This window comes from Mollisia scopiformis (assembly GCF_001500285.1).
Source record: "Mollisia scopiformis unplaced genomic scaffold LY89scaffold_23, whole genome shotgun sequence".
Taxonomy (NCBI): Eukaryota; Fungi; Ascomycota; class Leotiomycetes; order Helotiales; family Mollisiaceae; genus Mollisia; species Mollisia scopiformis.
The window spans coordinates 428,912-447,732 of NW_017263603.1; the positions used below are offsets into that span (position 1 = coordinate 428,912).

At 48.2% G+C, this 18,821-nt stretch overlaps 6 protein-coding genes across 6 annotated transcripts; 5 read left to right on the forward strand and 1 right to left on the reverse strand.

Moving 5' to 3' along the window:
• Positions 1 to 852: 852 nt before the first annotated feature.
• On the forward strand, positions 853 to 2,791 carry LY89DRAFT_738994 (uncharacterized protein; the record flags this gene model as incomplete). The annotated part of the gene is made up of 3 exons (XM_018220427.1): positions 853 to 912; positions 961 to 1,524; positions 2,639 to 2,791. The coding sequence occupies 3 exons, from the start codon at positions 853 to 855 to the stop codon at positions 2,789 to 2,791; spliced, it is 777 nt and encodes a 258-aa protein (XP_018065921.1).
• A 600-nt stretch (positions 2,792 to 3,391) lies between these two features.
• LY89DRAFT_674146 (uncharacterized protein) lies at positions 3,392 to 3,991 on the forward strand (the record flags this gene model as incomplete). The annotated part of the gene is made up of 2 exons (XM_018213413.1): positions 3,392 to 3,528; positions 3,628 to 3,991. The coding sequence occupies 2 exons, from the start codon at positions 3,392 to 3,394 to the stop codon at positions 3,989 to 3,991; spliced, it is 501 nt and encodes a 166-aa protein (XP_018065922.1).
• Positions 3,992 to 11,421: 7,430 nt separating this feature from the next.
• On the forward strand, positions 11,422 to 12,439 carry LY89DRAFT_722692 (uncharacterized protein; the record flags this gene model as incomplete). The annotated part of the gene is made up of 1 exon (XM_018218750.1): positions 11,422 to 12,439. One exon carries the CDS (start codon positions 11,422 to 11,424, stop codon positions 12,073 to 12,075), a length of 654 nt encoding a protein of 217 aa, XP_018065923.1. The 3' UTR covers positions 12,076 to 12,439.
• A 2,061-nt stretch (positions 12,440 to 14,500) lies between these two features.
• Positions 14,501 to 15,730, forward strand: LY89DRAFT_674149 (acid protease; the record flags this gene model as incomplete). Its single annotated transcript, XM_018213414.1, has 2 exons — positions 14,501 to 14,786; positions 14,853 to 15,730. 2 exons carry the CDS (start codon positions 14,501 to 14,503, stop codon positions 15,728 to 15,730), a joined length of 1,164 nt encoding a protein of 387 aa, XP_018065924.1.
• Positions 15,731 to 15,940: 210 nt separating this feature from the next.
• Positions 15,941 to 17,550, reverse strand: LY89DRAFT_227657 (uncharacterized protein). The gene is made up of 2 exons (XM_018206011.1): positions 17,358 to 17,550; positions 15,941 to 17,225 (listed from the first exon to the last, which is right to left on the reverse strand). The coding sequence occupies exon 2, from the start codon at positions 17,199 to 17,201 to the stop codon at positions 16,152 to 16,154; it is 1,050 nt and encodes a 349-aa protein (XP_018065925.1). The 5' UTR covers positions 17,202 to 17,225; positions 17,358 to 17,550; the 3' UTR covers positions 15,941 to 16,151.
• On the forward strand, positions 17,511 to 18,733 carry LY89DRAFT_227519 (uncharacterized protein). The gene has a single exon (XM_018206010.1). The coding sequence runs from the start codon at positions 17,769 to 17,771 to the stop codon at positions 18,543 to 18,545; it is 777 nt and encodes a 258-aa protein (XP_018065926.1). The 5' UTR covers positions 17,511 to 17,768; the 3' UTR covers positions 18,546 to 18,733.
• Positions 18,734 to 18,821: the final 88 nt, after the last annotated feature.

Here is an 18,821-nt window from a genome sequence, read left to right on the forward strand (position 1 = left end):
TACGCCGTACTGAGATAGGGTGATACTTACTTGGAGTCGGTTTGAGATAGCTTGTACGGCTACCCTTTAGTACAAATGGGCAAAAAGAAGGATTTTTCTTGGATTTCATGAAAAACTGTGGTTTGCCTAACAAAAAAAGAGTTATTTGACCTAAAAAAAATTGAACCCAACTCACCTCATCCACCTTTCGGCCCACTCATTGTCAGTCATCTCTATTCTCCCTGCCTTCACCTTAGTACTCCTCGCCTCCATAATCCTGACAACCCGCCGTTTTAGCTCACTCATGTGCTACATCAAGTGAAAATGGATGAAATAAGGGTGGCAAACAATTCTTGAATTAGTATCCAAACTCAAACAAAGCTATAACTGAGCTCTTCTTTGATTTGTTAGCTCTTACCAAGCTCTCTAGATATCCTTCCCCCCTCACTTCACGCCTCATCTACTAGTATATCACTACTTTGTTAATATCAACAATAGTGAGGCGAGTAACAATGAATTAGGCACGTTAAGGTAGGCAGCAAGGCGGGTAATTTAAGTAAGGCAATGGGTAAAGGACATTGATGATATATTGCTAAGCAAATCTTATGCTACACGAACCCTTCTTTTTACTCATTTGTGCTAAGGGTCAACCGCACTTGACAGTGTGGACGTCAGAGGAGGAGGTGGTTCCGTTCCATCAAAACTACGTCGGTTTGAGATAATTTTGAAAGTATAGAGCTCGGAGGAGCAGGTTGTTCCGTCCCGTCAAAACTACGTCGGTTTAAACTAGCGTGTTTATCACTTTGAGAGTCGCGTATCTCAAATTCACAACTCCTTCTTTCCTCCCAAGACAAACATCATCTTCACCACAACATGGAGCTGGACAAATTCCATAAGTTCCCTGAACTACCGGTCGAGTTGAGGAGAGAGATTGTAAGTAGTAAATATTCTACGATTGCACCAGATGCTGATTCTTTACAGTGGAAGCTCACTCCCCTGCACTCGCGCACAATCGAGATCGGAGTAGACTTTGCAGGTCCAGACGAACTCAGTGGCCTCCGGTTCTCTTCCTTCACTGACAATCCTGGTACCCTCTCTGCCAACAAAGAGAGTCGAGAAATTACCCTCCCATTCTACCAAATCATCCTCGGAGGCGATCACACGGTTCGTCGCGGAACTCTATACTGCAACTTCGATAAAGACATTGTCTCATTCTTCGGCGAGGACTTCGAACCTTTGGAAGGTGGCGCTGTATTTCAACCTTTCTACACCTACCGCGGAAGAGTACAAAAGATCAGTTGGATTGCTAGAGAACGGTTCGAGAAGATTCAAAAGGTCATCATTAATAATATGCTGTGGTCTCCCCACCAAACAAATCTCTTCCAACCCCGCGGTCCGAACCTGAGCTACGGTACAAGAACCTTTCAGAAAGGCTTATTCTTCGGTCACTTTCCGGAGTTGAGGGAGGTTACTTTGGTTGCGAGGACTGGAAGGGAAGGTTGCGGTTGTCTTTACAATCCTAGATTTCAGCGTGAGGCATTGGAGGTATTGAAGGAATTTTTTCGAAATAAGGAAGGCTATGCAGTCCCAAACTTCAAGCTCATAATCCCAAGAAATGCTGAGCCTGGACCTGAGGATCCCGACTTTATGCTCTACCGACCTATGGACTAGAGGGGAGGGATGGAGAGACAACTGAATATACTTCGAGAAAGCGTGCAAGAGCACATACTCCAGATAGCAAATGAATGCTCTTGAGTACTCGCCATAATTATATCTTCAATTATTGTGCTTCTATCCGTAAATCGTAAAATTTCTCCGTCGCACTTATCTCGATCACGTGGATGCGCCCCCTTAAACTCGGCTAATTAAGGGGCCGAGCTCCGATGCTCCGATGGCCGGACACAGTTTGTGCCTGAAAAATATAGCTAGACTCGACTTCTTTGTGATGGCAGCTAAGCTCTAAGTACATAAAACCGATCTGTCACTCATCACGTCTCTGGATGGTAAGGATTTCGGTCTGCTACGTCCTCTGTCTCTCCGCTGACTTGAAGCTATCTAGGAATCGACAAGACGAATCCTGAGCGAAAATACCTCTACAATATTGGAACAAGAAAGAGCCCTTTCTCCATCTTCCAAGCGCGAATTTTCACATCTCGAACTCTGTCCCCACCAACGCCGCATCTTTACAATTTGGTTAAGACCCGAATCCGAACTACAACTCTACAATCCGACTCGTGCTCTTGAAGCTTCTCAGATAATGCCTTGTTCGTCGAATCTGGCCTGATAGTGTTTAATGTTTCGGTGCATATTTGGAACCTCTCTTCGCGCCGATCTAAGCCGTCCATCCTTCGCAAGGGCTAAATATCTTAGTCTCTCCCAGCTCTTTCCTCGGGTATATTACATTGGCTTTAGGATTAACAATCTCATGAAATAGGAGTTCTGATCCAGCAGGATGCCTTCCACTGTACAATATCACTTGCAACTCTGCGGTCTCGGAGAGCTTTACACAGATGATTGTTAGAAACAATATAACGTCTGACCTCTGCCCAGACGCCTACTGCTTCCAAGTCCAATACGTGTTGCGAGTGCCAACCATCACTCTGTTAACCCGACGAATTCCTTAACTTATCTAATGAAGCTTTGGCTGACTTGTCTCTAGGGCAAGATCACACGCATGATCATAGAGCGTATTGGAAGAGACTTCTTAAGTTCGATGCTGCAAACGGAGGTGTTTGATAAGAGGGAGGTGCTTGTCACCGGCTTTGAATACACTTGGAGGATGGTATCTACGCTGACAGCTGCAGAATGGTAGGCATGAAGCATTGTAATAGCTAGATGGTGGGTATAGTGAAGGCCAGGATATAAGGGGGCTTTGGCTATAGAGCAGGTCTCTGTGAGGGGAGGCCAGAAGTCTACAATGGGACGAGCGTATTGAGGCCATACGTTCAGCAAAGACGAGAGCAGGCGACAATTACCGGCTAAGGCGTATAGACTGGTCACAGGCACATTAGGGTACTCTCTGAGGAGGAGCCTCCCTGAAAGATGGTCCGTCCCGCTCGACAGGTTATGTCAGTCAGTACAGCTGGCATAGTAATCTGGAGGCTAGATAATGGTTAAATAGGCTTGAACTTTGGATACCTCCCTGAGGCAGGGTATTTAAAGAAGTAGAGCGTACATAGATACAGCTGCATGCCTAGATGCAGCTACACAGCTTAATGGAATGTAAAAAAAACGAAGAGAAAGAAAGAAAGAAAGAGATCCACCTCTCTCAAGTTGAAGCGCGGGAGGCTACTAGCGCGCAGCCTGGGTAACCATAATACCAGAAAGTTGCAAACCTGTTTACGTTCCACGCGACGTTGACTTGATTAATTCGAACAGCATACAAATGAAACTCCACAATCTATTGCCCGACATGGATACTTCATCAGCTAATCTAGCAGTCTTGCAATCACTTCCTGACCCAAATCTCCAGCTTTACGACCAACACCTTACCGCTACGTGGCTTGGGTCCTTCTCCGAATTGCCTGCTGAGGTAAGGATCCGTATCTGGTAAGTCTGATCTCGTATTAAAGCACTGTATTATATTACGGGAGCTTCAGAGCTATCTAAATATTGATCGTGCTTTTAACAATACTAACTCATAGTCAGGGAGCTTTCTTTCAGCCGCCGTCAAGTCCATATGATTCCAAAGTCACCCCGCCGATCCGACCACATCAGACGAAAACAGCCATCGATTGAGACCCTAAGATGTGCCCGTCAACAACCCGCAGCTTTTTGCGTCAACGCCGAGAGCCGCGCAGTAGCTCTCGAGAACCATGTCAAAATTGCTGATGACGCCAATGCCCCAAACAGCGGCGCCACATATGTCCATAAAGAGCTCGACCGCTTGGTAATTTACATGGGAACAACGTCTTCAATGTTAACGGATGAATACAATCTTGCTAGCCCCGGCCCTGCACTTCGAGATCTGCTCCCCAAGTTCAAGAGAGTCGAGCTGGTTTTTGAAAGTTGAGACGTACATTCTGGTGTCAAAGTGTTCTTACCGTCTAATTGACATTTTCAAGATCCGAGTGTTTGAGTTTAAGACAGACATCCCATAAGTCTTTAGGTACTAAGAGTATTCGAAATTGTATCCAGTCTTCAGATCCACTTGTGTTACATTGACGTGATGACCAGTGACCCTGTTGATGTGGATAATCGGATCTTCCCAGAGTATCCCACATTGACCCATCTCTAAGAAAATATTCATTGTACCCTGATTGCTAATACCTCCAAATTAGTTCTCCCATCCTTCTTTTTGACGAGTTGACATGCATGCAGCTTCCCGTAGGGCATACCGAACTGTCTCGTTCTCCTCTCCAATCGAAAAATTCGTTGTCGCGGATCCTAACGCTGACAGGACGCAACAGCCACAAACGGCAGTGCAAATAAGCTAATGCACCTAATATTCTCTCGGATCTCGAATTATAAGGTTGCTGAGTTTTGGTTTCTTTGAATTTCCGCCGGCGAAAGCCGTTTTGATGGTACCGCTACACGACAGGAGCTTGGCGTCAGCTGAGGCACCGAGTACAGGTACGAGATACTTAGCTTGGCTTGCATGCTTATTGCGGTGTCAGCGATAACGAGATGGATTTGAGAGTGTGAAGAGGAGGTGCGAATCGTCGGGTGAGCCCGGTGAGCGTTTCTGGAAGGTGGATCGAAAGGTTCTAGATTAATTAAGTTATGTCGGAATGTCTGTCGAGAAGATTGAGGCCGAGGACCATTGGCTGGCAGGATAGAGGGTGCCAGAAGAGCAGGAATGGTCGGGACACAAGGATTTGTACAGGAAGTGCAGGAAGTGGAGGAAGTGGAGGAAGTGTGACTTGCCAAGCATCACTTCTAGGAGTGCTGGTGGTCCTCCTGACGACAACGAAGAAGCAAGGAAGGAAACAGGTTCAGTTGGTGGAAGAACCTCTACCGCCCATGATGAAGATAGCTCAGAGTATTGAACTTGGCTTTGAATCAAAGACGCTCGCGAGGAGGGCAACGGTAATCAATTTTCAAGCTGGGCATGGACTATCGAGAGGGAAAACAGTGAGTTGAGCGGTGTATTGAGCCAATCACAGGAATAGCAGCCCAACGAAATTGTGTGAGGCGTCTCGATAGTTCGTTCAAAGGATATCAGACTGCGTAGCTAGTCGATGATCATCACTCATATCTACCACCAGACTTACCTCTGAAGAGGCCCCGCTGCAACCTCGGAACGCTACAGTACGCTTTGAAAAGTAAGCATATCGAGAGCAAGACTCCAATTTGCAAGTACTTGATATTGTCAGTTTTTTCAATCTGTGTAGGAACTGAGAACTAACGTGCGCAGCTCCCTGACTTGACAAGAACATCGATTTCACTTGCCCATGTACGCTGGGAGCCACAAACTGCCAATCAAGTCTGTGTAACCAGCTCGCTCCCAGTCGTCTTTTATGACACGGCAACTGGTTGGCGGCAAGCTAAGCCCTACTGGGCTGAGAATGTGGATTAGAGCGATTTAAAGGAGGTAGGTGCAGTTACATAGACTTGATTGGCCGTCGTTCCCATCTGCTGTTGGAGTTAGTAAGCCAATGTGTACTATTTAGCACGCCAACACGAACGCATGTCGTTTTGAGACCAACTTTCTTGGTTACTGTATTGGCTGCCTGGTTGCGTGTGGCGCAAACCCAACTGAACGGAAGCGACTCAGAGCACGGCAGAAGACCACCCCGCGCTGCTTCAAAACGAAGAGTTCGTTTGGCCCTACCTTCGTAACGGCACAGTTCAAGCTTCGTATTACTATGCTGTTGGTTGGTGCCGCATATAGCCGAAAAGGGCATACATAGCTTTACATTGTTCAATCCCTCGACAGTATCACCCCTAACAAAAGATTAGGAATACAGGCGTACACTAAAAGTGGCTCTCGCCCCGTTTTGAGACGCAAGCAGGTCTAAGAAGTTCGTCAGCAGGAGTCAAGCTTTTGGTTAGTTCCCCGCCAATAAAATTTCATATCATGGGAGGTTTGTTGCCTAGAAAGCGGGGGTTTGGGATCGAACCACTCGTCTTTCCTCGGGCGCTCTATCCCGACCAACATCACCAACATTGCCAACATCGCCAGTATGCAATGCAACATTTCACAAGAACCTTGCAGCCGAACGGAATGTTGGGTCGAAGTGCGGGGTTAGGCCATCGTCGCCGCTCGCACATATATATACTTAGTGTTTGATTCAGGAGGTCTTTCCACTTTCATTCTCAATTTCCCTCCACCAAACATCAGCCAAACATCAACCATCTGCTTCTCGTCATAACAAATCGCTACTTTCCTATACCGTCCATCGTTATGGCTACGTGTGCTGGAGAGTCTCTAGTCAACTCTTGCTGTCAGAGTTGTTGCCCAAACCCATATAGCTGTAATGGATGCAGCGCAGAATGCCAGACGTGCAGAATGTAATGGGGTGAATATTTGTCAAGCCGGTCTTTTTATGGAGAAATTCAGCTAATTTAACATACAGATTCAGTCGTAATCTTTTATTTCCTACTGCAGGGCGGGGAGCGCGGGGGTGGGGGTGGGGGTGGGGATAGAGAGCGGTTGGACTTCGCTTAGAGGGATAGTAGTGGGAAAGTCCACAGTCGCTACAGTGCTCATCTCAGAAAATAGTGGTATTCAACATACGAGCTGTAGGCTCCGTAGAGCGGAGCGGTAGGAAGCTCGTTTAACATATTATCAAATAAAGGGATTTCATAGTCTTAACCCCCTATTTATAAATATGTTTAGAGTTAACTCTTGACACAATTCTCCCATTTCGGAAGCATCCCCTATAAAACAACCCCAAGGAGGCGGGCAGGAGTACTACCTATGGCAGTGATATCTTTATCGAGACCATCACCGTCCAGATCTGGATTTTCACGTGCACGTGCTGATGATCGTGTAGGTACGTCAGGCGGAACATCAAGACGAAGATGAATAAAACATGACGGCGAGCATTTGCACGTTTGACTCCATTGCACAGTCGAGGTCGCATATGCCATTTATCCCCAGGTGCCGCCGCCACCGCCCCTGCCACCGTAACGCTGCGCCGACAACCACCAGTCGTCCTCGCCAGCAACTTGTTGTACAAGGGCTGTATCCGCTTCTGCTTCCGTCGCTTCGACATGGTTTCTAACCCCAAGTCCCCCCACCCCCTCCCCGTCCCTGCCTCTTCTGCGCACTAAGCCTCCAATCATCCTCCGCAGCAAACTTATTATAAAGCGGCTGTATCCTCTCCGCCTTCTTCCTCTTGCTCAATTTATCCGTCGGCGCCACCTTGAAGAAGGATGGCGCCGCCTCGACGAGCCACTTTGGCTCGATACTCGTGGTATAGTGCATGTATTCCCGTGTTGTGAGCACAACTTCGTGATAAATCACCCATTCGGCCTGCTTGCCAAACAGCGCGGAACTTGGATGAAGATACACTGGCGTGCCTTCGATGAGAGTTTTGTACCCTTCTTGCGGGTCTTTGCGTGCGGAGTTCCGGAAGAAGCCAGAGCAGAGCGCTTGTTGGACTTTCTGTGTGTTGCGCCCGCAGGAGACAATCGGGTGTTTATACCGCTCCATAATCTTCACAAGCTGATCCCTCACATCCTTCGCTCTGCGCATGCTTCGCGCTTGAATGAAATTCTCAAAGCACCAAGGGTTGGCGTATTTATTCTGTTTCCAGGAGTTGTAGACGTTGAGCAGCGTAAGGTGGTCACCGTGCGGGTCGTGGAACTTGGCTTTCTTCTGGTCGGCCTGCGTTTGCTTTTCCTTAGGCCGGTAGAAGACGGTTGGCATGGAGAGCATGGCCACAATGCTAAGAATCTCGTCCGAGCAGCCGATGTCCACGGCTGCGATGAGGACTTTGGCGAGGGAGGGGTCCATGGGGAAATCAGCCATTTTGCGACCGAGGCGGGTGAGGAGACCTTCGTCGTCTAGAGCGGATAAGGCGTAGAGTTCTTCGAGAGCTGTTAACATTGTATTTGTGGGCGGAGGGTCCATGAAGTCGAAGTGTAGCAGATCGTTGATTCCCATTGCTTTGAGCATCAAAATGGTGTGTGAAAGATTTTGTCTCTGAATTTCGGGAATAGACGTAGGTAGCATCTCGGATTGGAAGGCAGCTTCAGTGTAAAGACGGAAACATTTTCCAGGGCCAGTTCTTCCTGCACGACCAGATCGTTGCTTTGCTTGAGCTTGAGAAATGGGCGTCACAACGAGAGAGTCCATTCCCAGCTTGGGATCATACGCATTCTGTTTGACAAAACCAGGATCGATGACATAGTAGATATGGTCAATCGTAATGGACGTCTCTGCAATGTTAGTGGCAATGACGACTTTTCTGCTTCCAGGAGGTGCTGGATCGAAAATCTTGCTCTGCATCTCACTGGGTAATGCTGAGTACACCGGGAGAATGATGAGCTCGGGAACACTTGGTCCAAGCGCTTTCATCCGCTCGAACAAAATCTCACAGCTGGTATCGATTTCCTCCTGACCAGTCAAGAAGAGGAGGATGTCTCCAGGGGGTTCCGTGAGATGGATCTGCATTACCGTGACTAGAGCTGCGTCCAAATAATCAGACTCTGGTTCACGAGAGTACATGATTTCGACCGGGAAAGTTCTTCCCGGAATGGAAAAGATCGGACATTCGTTGAAATACGCCGAGAATTTGTCGGCATCAAGAGTTGCGGACGTGACGATGACCTTTAGGTCTTGTCGACGCTTTAGGGTCTTCTTGAGTAGTGCGAATAGGACATCGGTCGAAATCGTACGCTCGTGTGCCTCGTCCAACATGATCACGGAATATCTCTTCAGCTCTGGATCCATGAGAACCTCTCGTTCCAACATGCCATCGGTCATGTATTTGATCTTGGTCGCGGCACTGGTGCAGTCTTCGAATCGAATGGCGTATCCAACCTCCTGGCCTAGCTGACAACCGACCTCTTCTGCAACACGTTTTGCTACCGACATAGCAGCAACACGACGTGGTTGGGTACAACCAATCATGCCATTGTTAGCAAAACCTGCTTCAGCTAGATATTGAGTTAATTGTGTTGTCTTTCCCGAGCCAGTGTCTCCAACTACAATCAGTAGTTGATTGGCGTGTACAGCCTTGATGAGTTCTGATCTGAATCTGTAGACTGGCAGCGATTCTCGTTGTTGCTTGATCGTCATGTCTGTTCTTCGTCCAAAAGACTGTTCCTTATTTTGCGTTACTTGCTTCCATTCAGGCACGACTTCAGTTGCTGTCGGGGGTTTGGCGGTGCGTAGATCACTAGCGAACTTTCTCTCATCCGGTACAGCCATGGGATCATTCCACTGCGCCGATAAGTCAACCTTCAAACTTTCTTCTGCAGCTTTATCCTGCGCCTCTTGTTGCCTTAATTCTCGTCGATCCTTCGCAAGAGTAGTCCCAGCCATAGCAGCTCGATTCATGGAGCCATCTGGAGCCTTGACCACTCGGATAGGAGAGAGTTCAAGAGACTGTTTGGTCTGGCCGGCCAAAAATGGCGGCTCTTCTTCTCGCAGCTCGATATCAACATCTTCTTCCAACTCCATTTCTCCCTCGCCATTCAATGTGGCGTTGTATTCTTCATCGAGATCTGGGTAATCCGAAGCCTTCACAACCCCAGAAGCAATAAGTTGCCGGATTTCCCATCGCTCTGGAGAGGTCATTCTCTTCTTTACCTTCCGAGAGTTGTTTGTCATGTCGCCTTCAAAGACCAACACTTTATCGTCTATCAAGCCATACTCGTTCTTGGTCCCGCCTAACCTCTCCATGTTTGCTCCTGACTGTATTCTGGCTTGTGGAGCCATGTCTCTGCCGGTTTCCTGATCAACATCTTTCATGGAAAGCCCAATCCTGGAACCTTCAATCTTGACGACCTTGATCTTCACTGGCTGGCCCCTTGATACCAGATCCGAGGGGTGGTTCACACGCTGACCCTCGACCAAGGCTGACACATGCACCAGGCCATCCACCTTCCCTTTGACCCCATGTATATTCACAAATGCTCCAAAATCTTTCACTCCCGTAATATGACCATCATAAACCTTGAAAAGAATAGGCTCGTCGTCAATTTCAGGAGTAGGGGGCCGTCTGAACTGCTCGTCTTCGTCTCGTCTTCGTCTGCTGCTTTTGTGACTGTTTCTAGAATGCCGATGATCATCCTCGTCCTCGTAGCCATTCTTCCTTCGTCTTCTATCCTCCAAAGACCGTGACCGTGACCTATATTTCTCCTTTCGACTTCGACCTCTATCATAATCTTCGTCAGGACTTCGACTTCGTTTTCGACTCGTCCGCGCAGGCTTCTCTGTCCTCGCCTTGCTCTCAAGTCCTTCTAACAGCGCAAGAGTATCATCTATGGCATCGGTCGAGCCATTTGCTCCTCCATCTTCCTGTGCATCCACATAGTCCTGCCATGGCAACTCCTTGTCCGGCAGCGCAAGGCCCTTGAAAACCTTAGTCTTCTCCTCCACCCTGCGCGATCCATTCTCCGCCTCGCCATTTGTGCCTTTCCCGTTCTTGTATTTCGGGTGCATAGTCTTGACCAAGCGGTCGACACTCTCGATCAAGCTCTGAGGGAACTCGGCGCCCATCGCCTCCAGCTTCTTCTGGAACTCGTCAAGGGACTTGCATTCTGCATGCTGGGCGATGATGAACTCGGCGAGGGTCTTGTCGCCGATGCCGAGATGGTTCTGCAACTCTGAGGCCACTTTTGAGACCAGAGAGAGTAGTTCGAGGGATTCGAGGTCGTCCATAGCTGCGCTGTGGCGGATGATTCTGTCGTCGCAACTTTCTTGAAGATGTTGTTTCGAGCCTTGTGATGATTTTCGCGCTAAGCCTAATCCAGTCGGAGCCCTTTTCAAACGCCACCAGCCTGCAGGTGAGCACGATCAAATCTCCAGCCTCATAAAAGGCTACCTAGAGTTTCAAACATCTCACCCAAAGGACACGATCATTATGTTAAACGCGTTCTCTATTCTCCTACTTTCAAGAATATCGAGGTAATTCAAGGCTTCTATTGCAACCCTTCTTTTTTTCTTTTTAGGGCCCGAGGCAGTTCATAGCTGATGTTCTCCTGCTCACGATTTTCTTATCAAATGCTTTCTCGATTCAATTGCAAACAGGCCAAGCCAGCCTTATATCCGGGCAACGCGTCTGAACCAAAACATTTATTTGCCTCCTTTCTTTTTTTCCTCGAGTGCGAGTGCAACTCGAATAGCCACTCTTGCCCAACACGTGCTCCAGAATCGATTCTTCTCCCCGCAAACTTCAATATTCCATCTCGGCTTGTCGACGAATCTGTGCCGCAGTTGCTCGCTTGAGCAGATGGATATGGAACCCAGCACCGAAGACCTGCGTTCTCAAGTCCTACAAAATACTCTTCTACAGATCTCGTCGCCAGCACCGGCGGGGCTACTAAATGCTGCGTAATCTATCTTGGCGACTTGGCGACTTGGTCGAGCAGTGTGAAGCACAACCTTGCCGACATAACAATTTCGATTATCTCTGCCTAATCACCTGGCTGCAAGAGCAAGCAACTTGCCAGCTGTGCAAGAGTGATGTCCACGAAGTCCGATACGAGCTAGGTGAGGATGGGAGGCAAGGAAAGGTCTACAAACTCACGGGGAGGTCCGGGCCTGAGACGTCGAGTGACCGGGCTGAAGAACGCTTGAGCAGATCGGTGTACGAAGACGAAACTATTCAGAGACAACGTTTCGTCTACCGGCTTGACCTCTACTCTCTTCACGTAGGTCCGAACAGGCGACAACCTGCGGCGTCGAGATACAGAGAGCTGTCACCGCAACTCTTCATGACGGACCCAGAGCTCGTATCTCGAGCTAGAATGTGGCCACGCCGCGAGCTGCGTGTCTTCAAAATTCTCTATGCAGACGGCGACTCGCTAGATGACCACGATCCCATCCGCAGACGCAGAGCTGGCAATGCAGAGTTCTTGCTCAAATACACCGTTGCCATTCTCAAAACAATGGATTTTTTTTTGATCCCAAAGTCGCAATCTTCTGTTGAGCAATTATACCTGCCTTGGATCTTGTTTGGGCAGACGCTACCTAATTAGGTCTGAGAAAGTTCACGATGCAAGCCTCTAGCTTCGCATACTCTGCAAATCCGTACCGACTTCTTGCTAGTCTTCATTTGCTTTGCGAGAGAGATCTGAGTCCTGGTCTGAATCTTGAAGTTGACTTTCGATTGGAAGAAATCCCTCATTTTTTAGCCTCATTTTTTTGGAGTTGGCAGGCTTTTAGGCAGTGTGTTGGTAAAGTTGATAATACCAAGGGTTTGAGTAAATCGATAACGAGTTATGATTAGCGAAGCAGACTCGTACCATAATAAGGCTCGCTTATTACACGGACTACGTAATATTCTAGGAAAGCTGTGAGTATGTTAATTGCTCAGTATATATTACCAAAAAGTATGCCATAGCGTTTTCTATACCCCAATAAGCTTGTAAAATTAAACGGCAAATATTTATCGAACTCATTCACATCAAACAGCCAATCTTCTCTAGGACATGAGCCTATCACATAGATAACAAACTATCCTCACCATCGAACGGAGGCTAATGCACACAATATCAAGCCGTTCCCACATTCGTCATCAGATCTTGCCGGTGTCAACTCACTCTCCTCTGCAACAACGGCCTGCCGAGCCAGACTAGGAAGGTACATGGATGACGGCACGGGAACCTCGGGCTCTATCTGCAAGTACATCTTCTAGAAGAAGTGGCTTAAGCTTTGTGTTATCGGGTGACTTTGTTAGTGCTTTAGGGTCCAAGTGGCTTGATCAGATCTTAGGTTGACTTCTTGAGCTGGGTTCGAAGTTTGCATTCATAGGTGGGTAGAAAAGGGCCGGGTACAGCAGAACTAGGAGCGGGATCGATATTGATGCCATTTGAGAAGTTCATTTTCAAGTAGTTGAGAGACAAGCGTTCTAAAAATTGGTCCATGTACTTGAGGAGTCAGTAAGAGTGAGTTTGGGACAACTGCATCTCCGTTATTAGCGCAAAAGTACTGCACATCTCCTCGGCTGTAGATTTCCATACCAGGTGCGGGAAGACTTATATAGTTTCGGCACACGTCCGAACCGTTATTCAACTGGCCAATAGCCAGTTGAAATTCTGGGTGGCGAACGCACAGCTCAGGAGATACTCCAAGTTTAGGTTCGTTCTTTTGTTTACGAAGAGCCAGAAAAGCTCAAAGTTTGGTATTGTCTGTCTATTTGACGGAGTGAGATTGAATCCTACAAAGGATCCGAGGCCGCAGAGGAGGAAAGGATACTGATCCTGTGATAAGTTGCGCCAAGAGGAAAGAGATGAGAAAGAGGGAGAGCTCTACTTGATTTCTAGCTTTTAGTGGATTAGACATAAGATGCCATAATTTTACAACAAGGAAAGCTGCTCCCGCCATCACTCTCAACAATCGATCTTTGTCATGCGCATGAGTCAAGTGTGTCACGACGATCGGGTTGACTTGTATGACTGGCTTATCGGAGACTGGAGACGATCCTTGTCGATCTTTAAAGCTAAGATAGGTAAGCTAAAAAAGCACTGAGCGCTTAGGCGGACGGGAGCTGCCTAATGCGGCAGGTGTCAGATACTCATACCTATCGACCACCATCTAAACTTACCGGGCTTGGGCACGGTCGCAAACATCGGATTATTAGTAAGTGCGTGTTGTTTTGACTATAGTGCTATAATTCTAAGTCAACTCTGTGCTAAAAGTTATTCAAGTTAGAAGCAGATTAGACCTTTTTTCCTCCTTGCTGTTATATATTTACAAAAGACGTATAAATAGAATGATTGTATGGGTGCAAAGAGATTGGGCGTGGCGAAATCGCCAACTTCGGATGAACCTTGCCCTGTCGGCCCTACCCATATTTCGATATCCAATTGCGTGATCTGCCTTGCATTTACCTCCATCCCGCACATACCAATCGCAAGTGCAGAGCGCATCCCCCGGCACCTCATTACCCCGCTTTGGAATCCTACTCTTACTCGTAGGCGAATCAGGGTGCGCTACCGCTTGGTTACCCCTTAATCAAGTGGTACTTGAGGCTCAAAAGCTTATCTTATATGCCGATCCGTAGACAGAAGGTGGCAGACCTCAGCTTGGCTCTCAGTGCCGACAGGTCAGGAACAGAAGGTGGGGTATTTTTTAAGCTTGCAGCTCAATGCCGATCCCCTCGAGAACAGAAGGTGGCATATTTCAAGCGTGACCTGCTCCCCGAATGGCGCAACTCCTGATAACAACGACTTGCCCCATAGGGAGTTGAGAATCACGCTTTGGATCGACACCTTCCTCATGCGAGAAGCAGGAAGATTGACCATGAACAACACGGGTGGTGAGTGGTGAGTTGTTGAAGTACAGTATAGGCCATGTATAAGTAGATCGCTTCTCCCTTTAGACAATGACTCTCTCTTCATCAGCTACTATCTTTACTCTCAGTCTCTCACTTGTCCAACGAGTTCTGCCTCTTCTTAAACGATGTATTTCGCCACCGTTCTTGCCCTTGCTGCCGCCGCAGTCTCGGCATCGCCAGTTGAGCGCAGAGCCCAGACAGTCGCTGTGCCTTTGAAGCATGTCTCCAACTTCACGTCAATCAAGAATGTCGTCAGCAAAGGAAAGGCCCGTCTCAACGCAATCAACGGTATCAATTCCGTCGGCGTTACTGCTGCGGTTAGCTCTGGCTCGGTCACTAACGAAGATGTCACCTACGTCGCCCCGGTTGTGATTGGTGGTAAAACCTGGGAGCTCATCGTCGACACTGGGTGTAAGTCCCTTCTTCTAAACGCTTCGAGGCGCTCTTGGAGTTATCTGCTAATTTGATGCTGTTTAGCTTCAAACACCTGGTGCGGTGCGCAGACATCGTGTGAGAAGACTTCGACTGGCAAGTCTACCGGCGGCTCTGTCGAAGTTAGCTACGGCAGCGGCTCGTTCTCTGGCACCGAGTATACAGACACGGTCACCTTCGCTGGCCTCACTGTCACAAAACAGTCGATCGGCGCTGCTTCTCAAGCCTCTGGATTCGACGGTGTCGATGGTATTATCGGTTTCGGCCCAGTCGATCTGACTGAGGATACTGTCTCCAACGCAAACACCGTTCCAACTTTCATGGACAACCTTTACAGCCAGGGCTCTATCTCGACTGAAGTCCTCGGTGTTTCCTTCAGACCCGAATCCGGAAGCGACACCGATGACACCAACGGCGAACTGACTCTGGGTGGTACTGATAGCACTAAGTACTCTGGAACCCTCACCTACTTCCCGAAGCTTACGAGCGGTGATGCTTCGGCCTACTGGGGTATTGCGGTCGCTGAGTTCAGCATCGGCTCGACCAACCTCGGAACTGCCTCTGGCATTGTTGACACCGGAACCACTTTGATCTACATCCCAACTTCAGCCTACAACAAATTCCTCTCTGCCACCGGTGGCAAGACCGATAGCTCATCTGGCCTTGCCGAATTCAGCACAGCTCCGACCGCGACCTTCGGTATCAAGTTTGGGTCGACCACTTACACCCTCACCCCCTCGCAATATCTTGTCCCAACTGCCCAGTACAGCTACTACGGCCTCACCTCTGGCAAGTACTACGCCTGGATCAACGACGGTGGCAGCTCGGGTGTGGACTGCATCATTGGCCAGAAGTTCTTGGAGCAGTACTACGCAGTCTTTGACACCACCAACTCTCGCATTGGCTTCGCTACCGGTGTTTAAGGCTGTGTTGATTTGGTTTCATTTGTAACTGCTGTTGATATCTGGCATATAGCGAATCTGTATTCGGCTACGTACTCGTGAACATTTATCTAATTCAGTAATAAAATCAGTGGTAGCGTCTCCTCGGCCTTGTCGTCTCCCTTGCTCGGTGAAATCATGCAGGCCTTCAATATCGCGGCGACTGTTGAAGTAGCGTTTGCAGTTAGGTCGAAATCCTGGTCTGGCATTGATCCCTGAATATATTGCGTGTTGGGGCAGAACAGTAGTATAGGAAGAGCAATTTCAGACGATAATGCTCGGAGGATAGATGCCAGAAGAGGTGTCAAAGAAGAGTCATCCCTGATTATGTCTTAGGCAACTTTTCGCCTTTCGTAGTAGTGTATAGCCAGAAGGTAAGGTAATTTCGTCAAGGACCCCAACATCAGGCACGTAGTAGCTTCCTGCTCCATCTCTTCACTTGATGCCACCTGCTCTGCTTCTTGGGCTTCTTATTTTCAACAGGAGAATCCTCTGAATCAGAGTTCGGATGCCCATTCGGGAAAATTGTATCGTCATAAGAAGGTAGGTCAGGTGTAGTTGGGTAGGTATTTTGGCCTGTACTTGAAGGCTGACGAGTTCCTCGAGGATCATCTCGCCGACGAAGATGCAGAGTGAGTCTGGCCTGAGATCTTCGTTCCTGGATGAATCTCCACTCCTCTTCTCTGACAGAGCTCAAATGCGTCATCATTTGGGACTGATTGTCGAAGACAGCGAGGAGTTGCCGGTTGTCCCCGCTGCCGTGGTGCATTTGTCTCCGTTCATTGCCAGTCCAGCCTAAACAACCGATTGCAATGTATGGAATTCTCACATCGGGCTTCCGTTTCTTGACCATTGCGACATAGTATAGCTTGATGTCGTAGACAGTTCCCAACATGAATTTGCTTTGAGTACCAATCGACCTCTCCTCACCTGCCACGAGAATCTGTTCCAGACTAGAGAATTTCTCAAACATAGTGATAGGCTTCTTCCGGTCATCGGTATAACTAGCATGTACGATGATGTTTCGGACATTCTCCAGCTCAGGAAGAAGGGAATCGAGGGGGTCTGCCAGAGGCGTCACGTGGGCAGGGTCGACCAAGCCAATCCACCCAGGATTGAAGAAGAGGTAGTCAATTAAAGAGCTGAACCATATGTATCCCGAGGATCCGGGTAGTTTCTTGTACGAGGCGTAAAGAATTGATGCTTCACGTGACTCTCGGCATACCTCGAAAAGAGGCAAAGATCTTGTTGGCGCGCTGAACACATTCCTCTCGTTCTTTCGGATCCATTTGACCATGCGAGGTGTGAGGCTCTGATTCCATATCTGAAGGCGTATCTCCGTCGGCAGAGCAGCGAAGACTGTGAAGACAGCCTCTTGCTTTATCGGCGCTCCAGCTTGACCATTGCCCGAGACTCTCTGGTGCTCTGTCTCATGGGGAGGGCGCTCATTCATATCCTGAAGATCCGTTCCCTCAATGTGAGTTATTTCGCCTGTTCCCTCCATTCTCCTTGGGACGATGATTGAAAGAAGCTGGACAAGGCTGTGAACTGGTTGGAAGTGTCGTTGGTTGTGACCTGGCACAATGTGGCGATGCTGACGATTGCTTATCCAATAATTGGAGTACAATGTCCACAACGCGTTCAAAGATTCATACTATAATGCATCTCGACAAAATTCGAGACAAGAGTCGACTGTACTATACAGACGAGAGAGAGCAGAGCAGAAAAGGGATGAAAGCATTTATCCCACGAGATCACGTGTGGCTATAGTAGCCTCGCGGAAGCCAACGACGTGGACGTGACTCAAAAGTGTGGCAACTTTTACCTGTCTTGGTCTTCCACTTTCAACTTCAATTCTACAACATTCATATTTCCCAAGTTCTGACCGGACTTCGTTCGTTGTCGAATATCATTAACATTAGGTATTTCTAGGTGTTGCTATTCGGCAGCTCTTCTGAACTTCACATGCACACCACAAATCTTGCGACTTTTTGGACTTGTAACTTCGAAAACCGCAAACATGGCGACAGAAAACACAAAAACGGTACCCACGACATTTCATCGTTTCTCCGAATTGCCAGCTGAACTTCGCATTGAAATATTCCAACTCTCATATATCCCTCGACGAATCAAGCTTCGCAAGCATAGCAGCAGACCAAAACTTGCCCCTCGCTCATCTTGTGCTCTGTTGCTAGTCAGTCACGAAGCGCATTCAATCTTCATCGAAAGCTACACTCGTTGCTTGTACGAACACGGATTACCATCACAATACATCAACTTCGCCATCGACACACTATGCATCAATTCCGGCGACAAAGGATTAAGGAATCTCATCAAACAGTACCCAAAAACCATGGAGAAAGTGCAATGGCTGGACGTGAGACCATCAGATCGCACTGGAAGGGTTGATTGGACGGCGTGCAAGGTTCAGGATATGACTTCGCTACGACTCCTGACATTGCGCTGGTCGGATCTGGAAGGAGAGCTTGTTAGCGGCTACTTCTTCTCGGAACCTCTCGTTGAGACTATCTTCGGTCTGAGAAGAGCTTTTCTTGCAAGACAGAGTGAGACGGGGCAAGCACTGCCTGTAATCGCAGCTCTTTGCGGTCCGGGTGAGCAAACTCGAGGAAGTGTTATTCGCGGTGCCGGGGACCTGGGCTTGGCTTTGAAGGCGCCGTCTGCTGTTACTTGGGAGAGATTTGAGGTTGATATGAGCCCGGTGTGGAGGAAGAATTGGCCCGGTCGGGAAAAATACACGAGTAGAAAGTGGCTTGCTGAGGAGTTTGTGTCGGCGTGATGGGAGGTCGTTTCGAGCAAGTAACTTCTGTTCAATGTATTATCGAACTCTGTCTACTCAATCCTGACTCAATCCTGAAAAAACGTCCCCTCAAGTTTTGAGAGCATGAGTCTAGGTGATGACAAAATTCGTCATATCCCTAGGTATGTAATCTTAACAAGAAGCGAGAATCTCACTTGGAGCAACCATCACTCGCATAACATGTTGAACTCCGAATCGCACTTACACAGCCTTCAATTCTCTCTACCACGTCATCTCCATCCCTTCCTTCCTGCT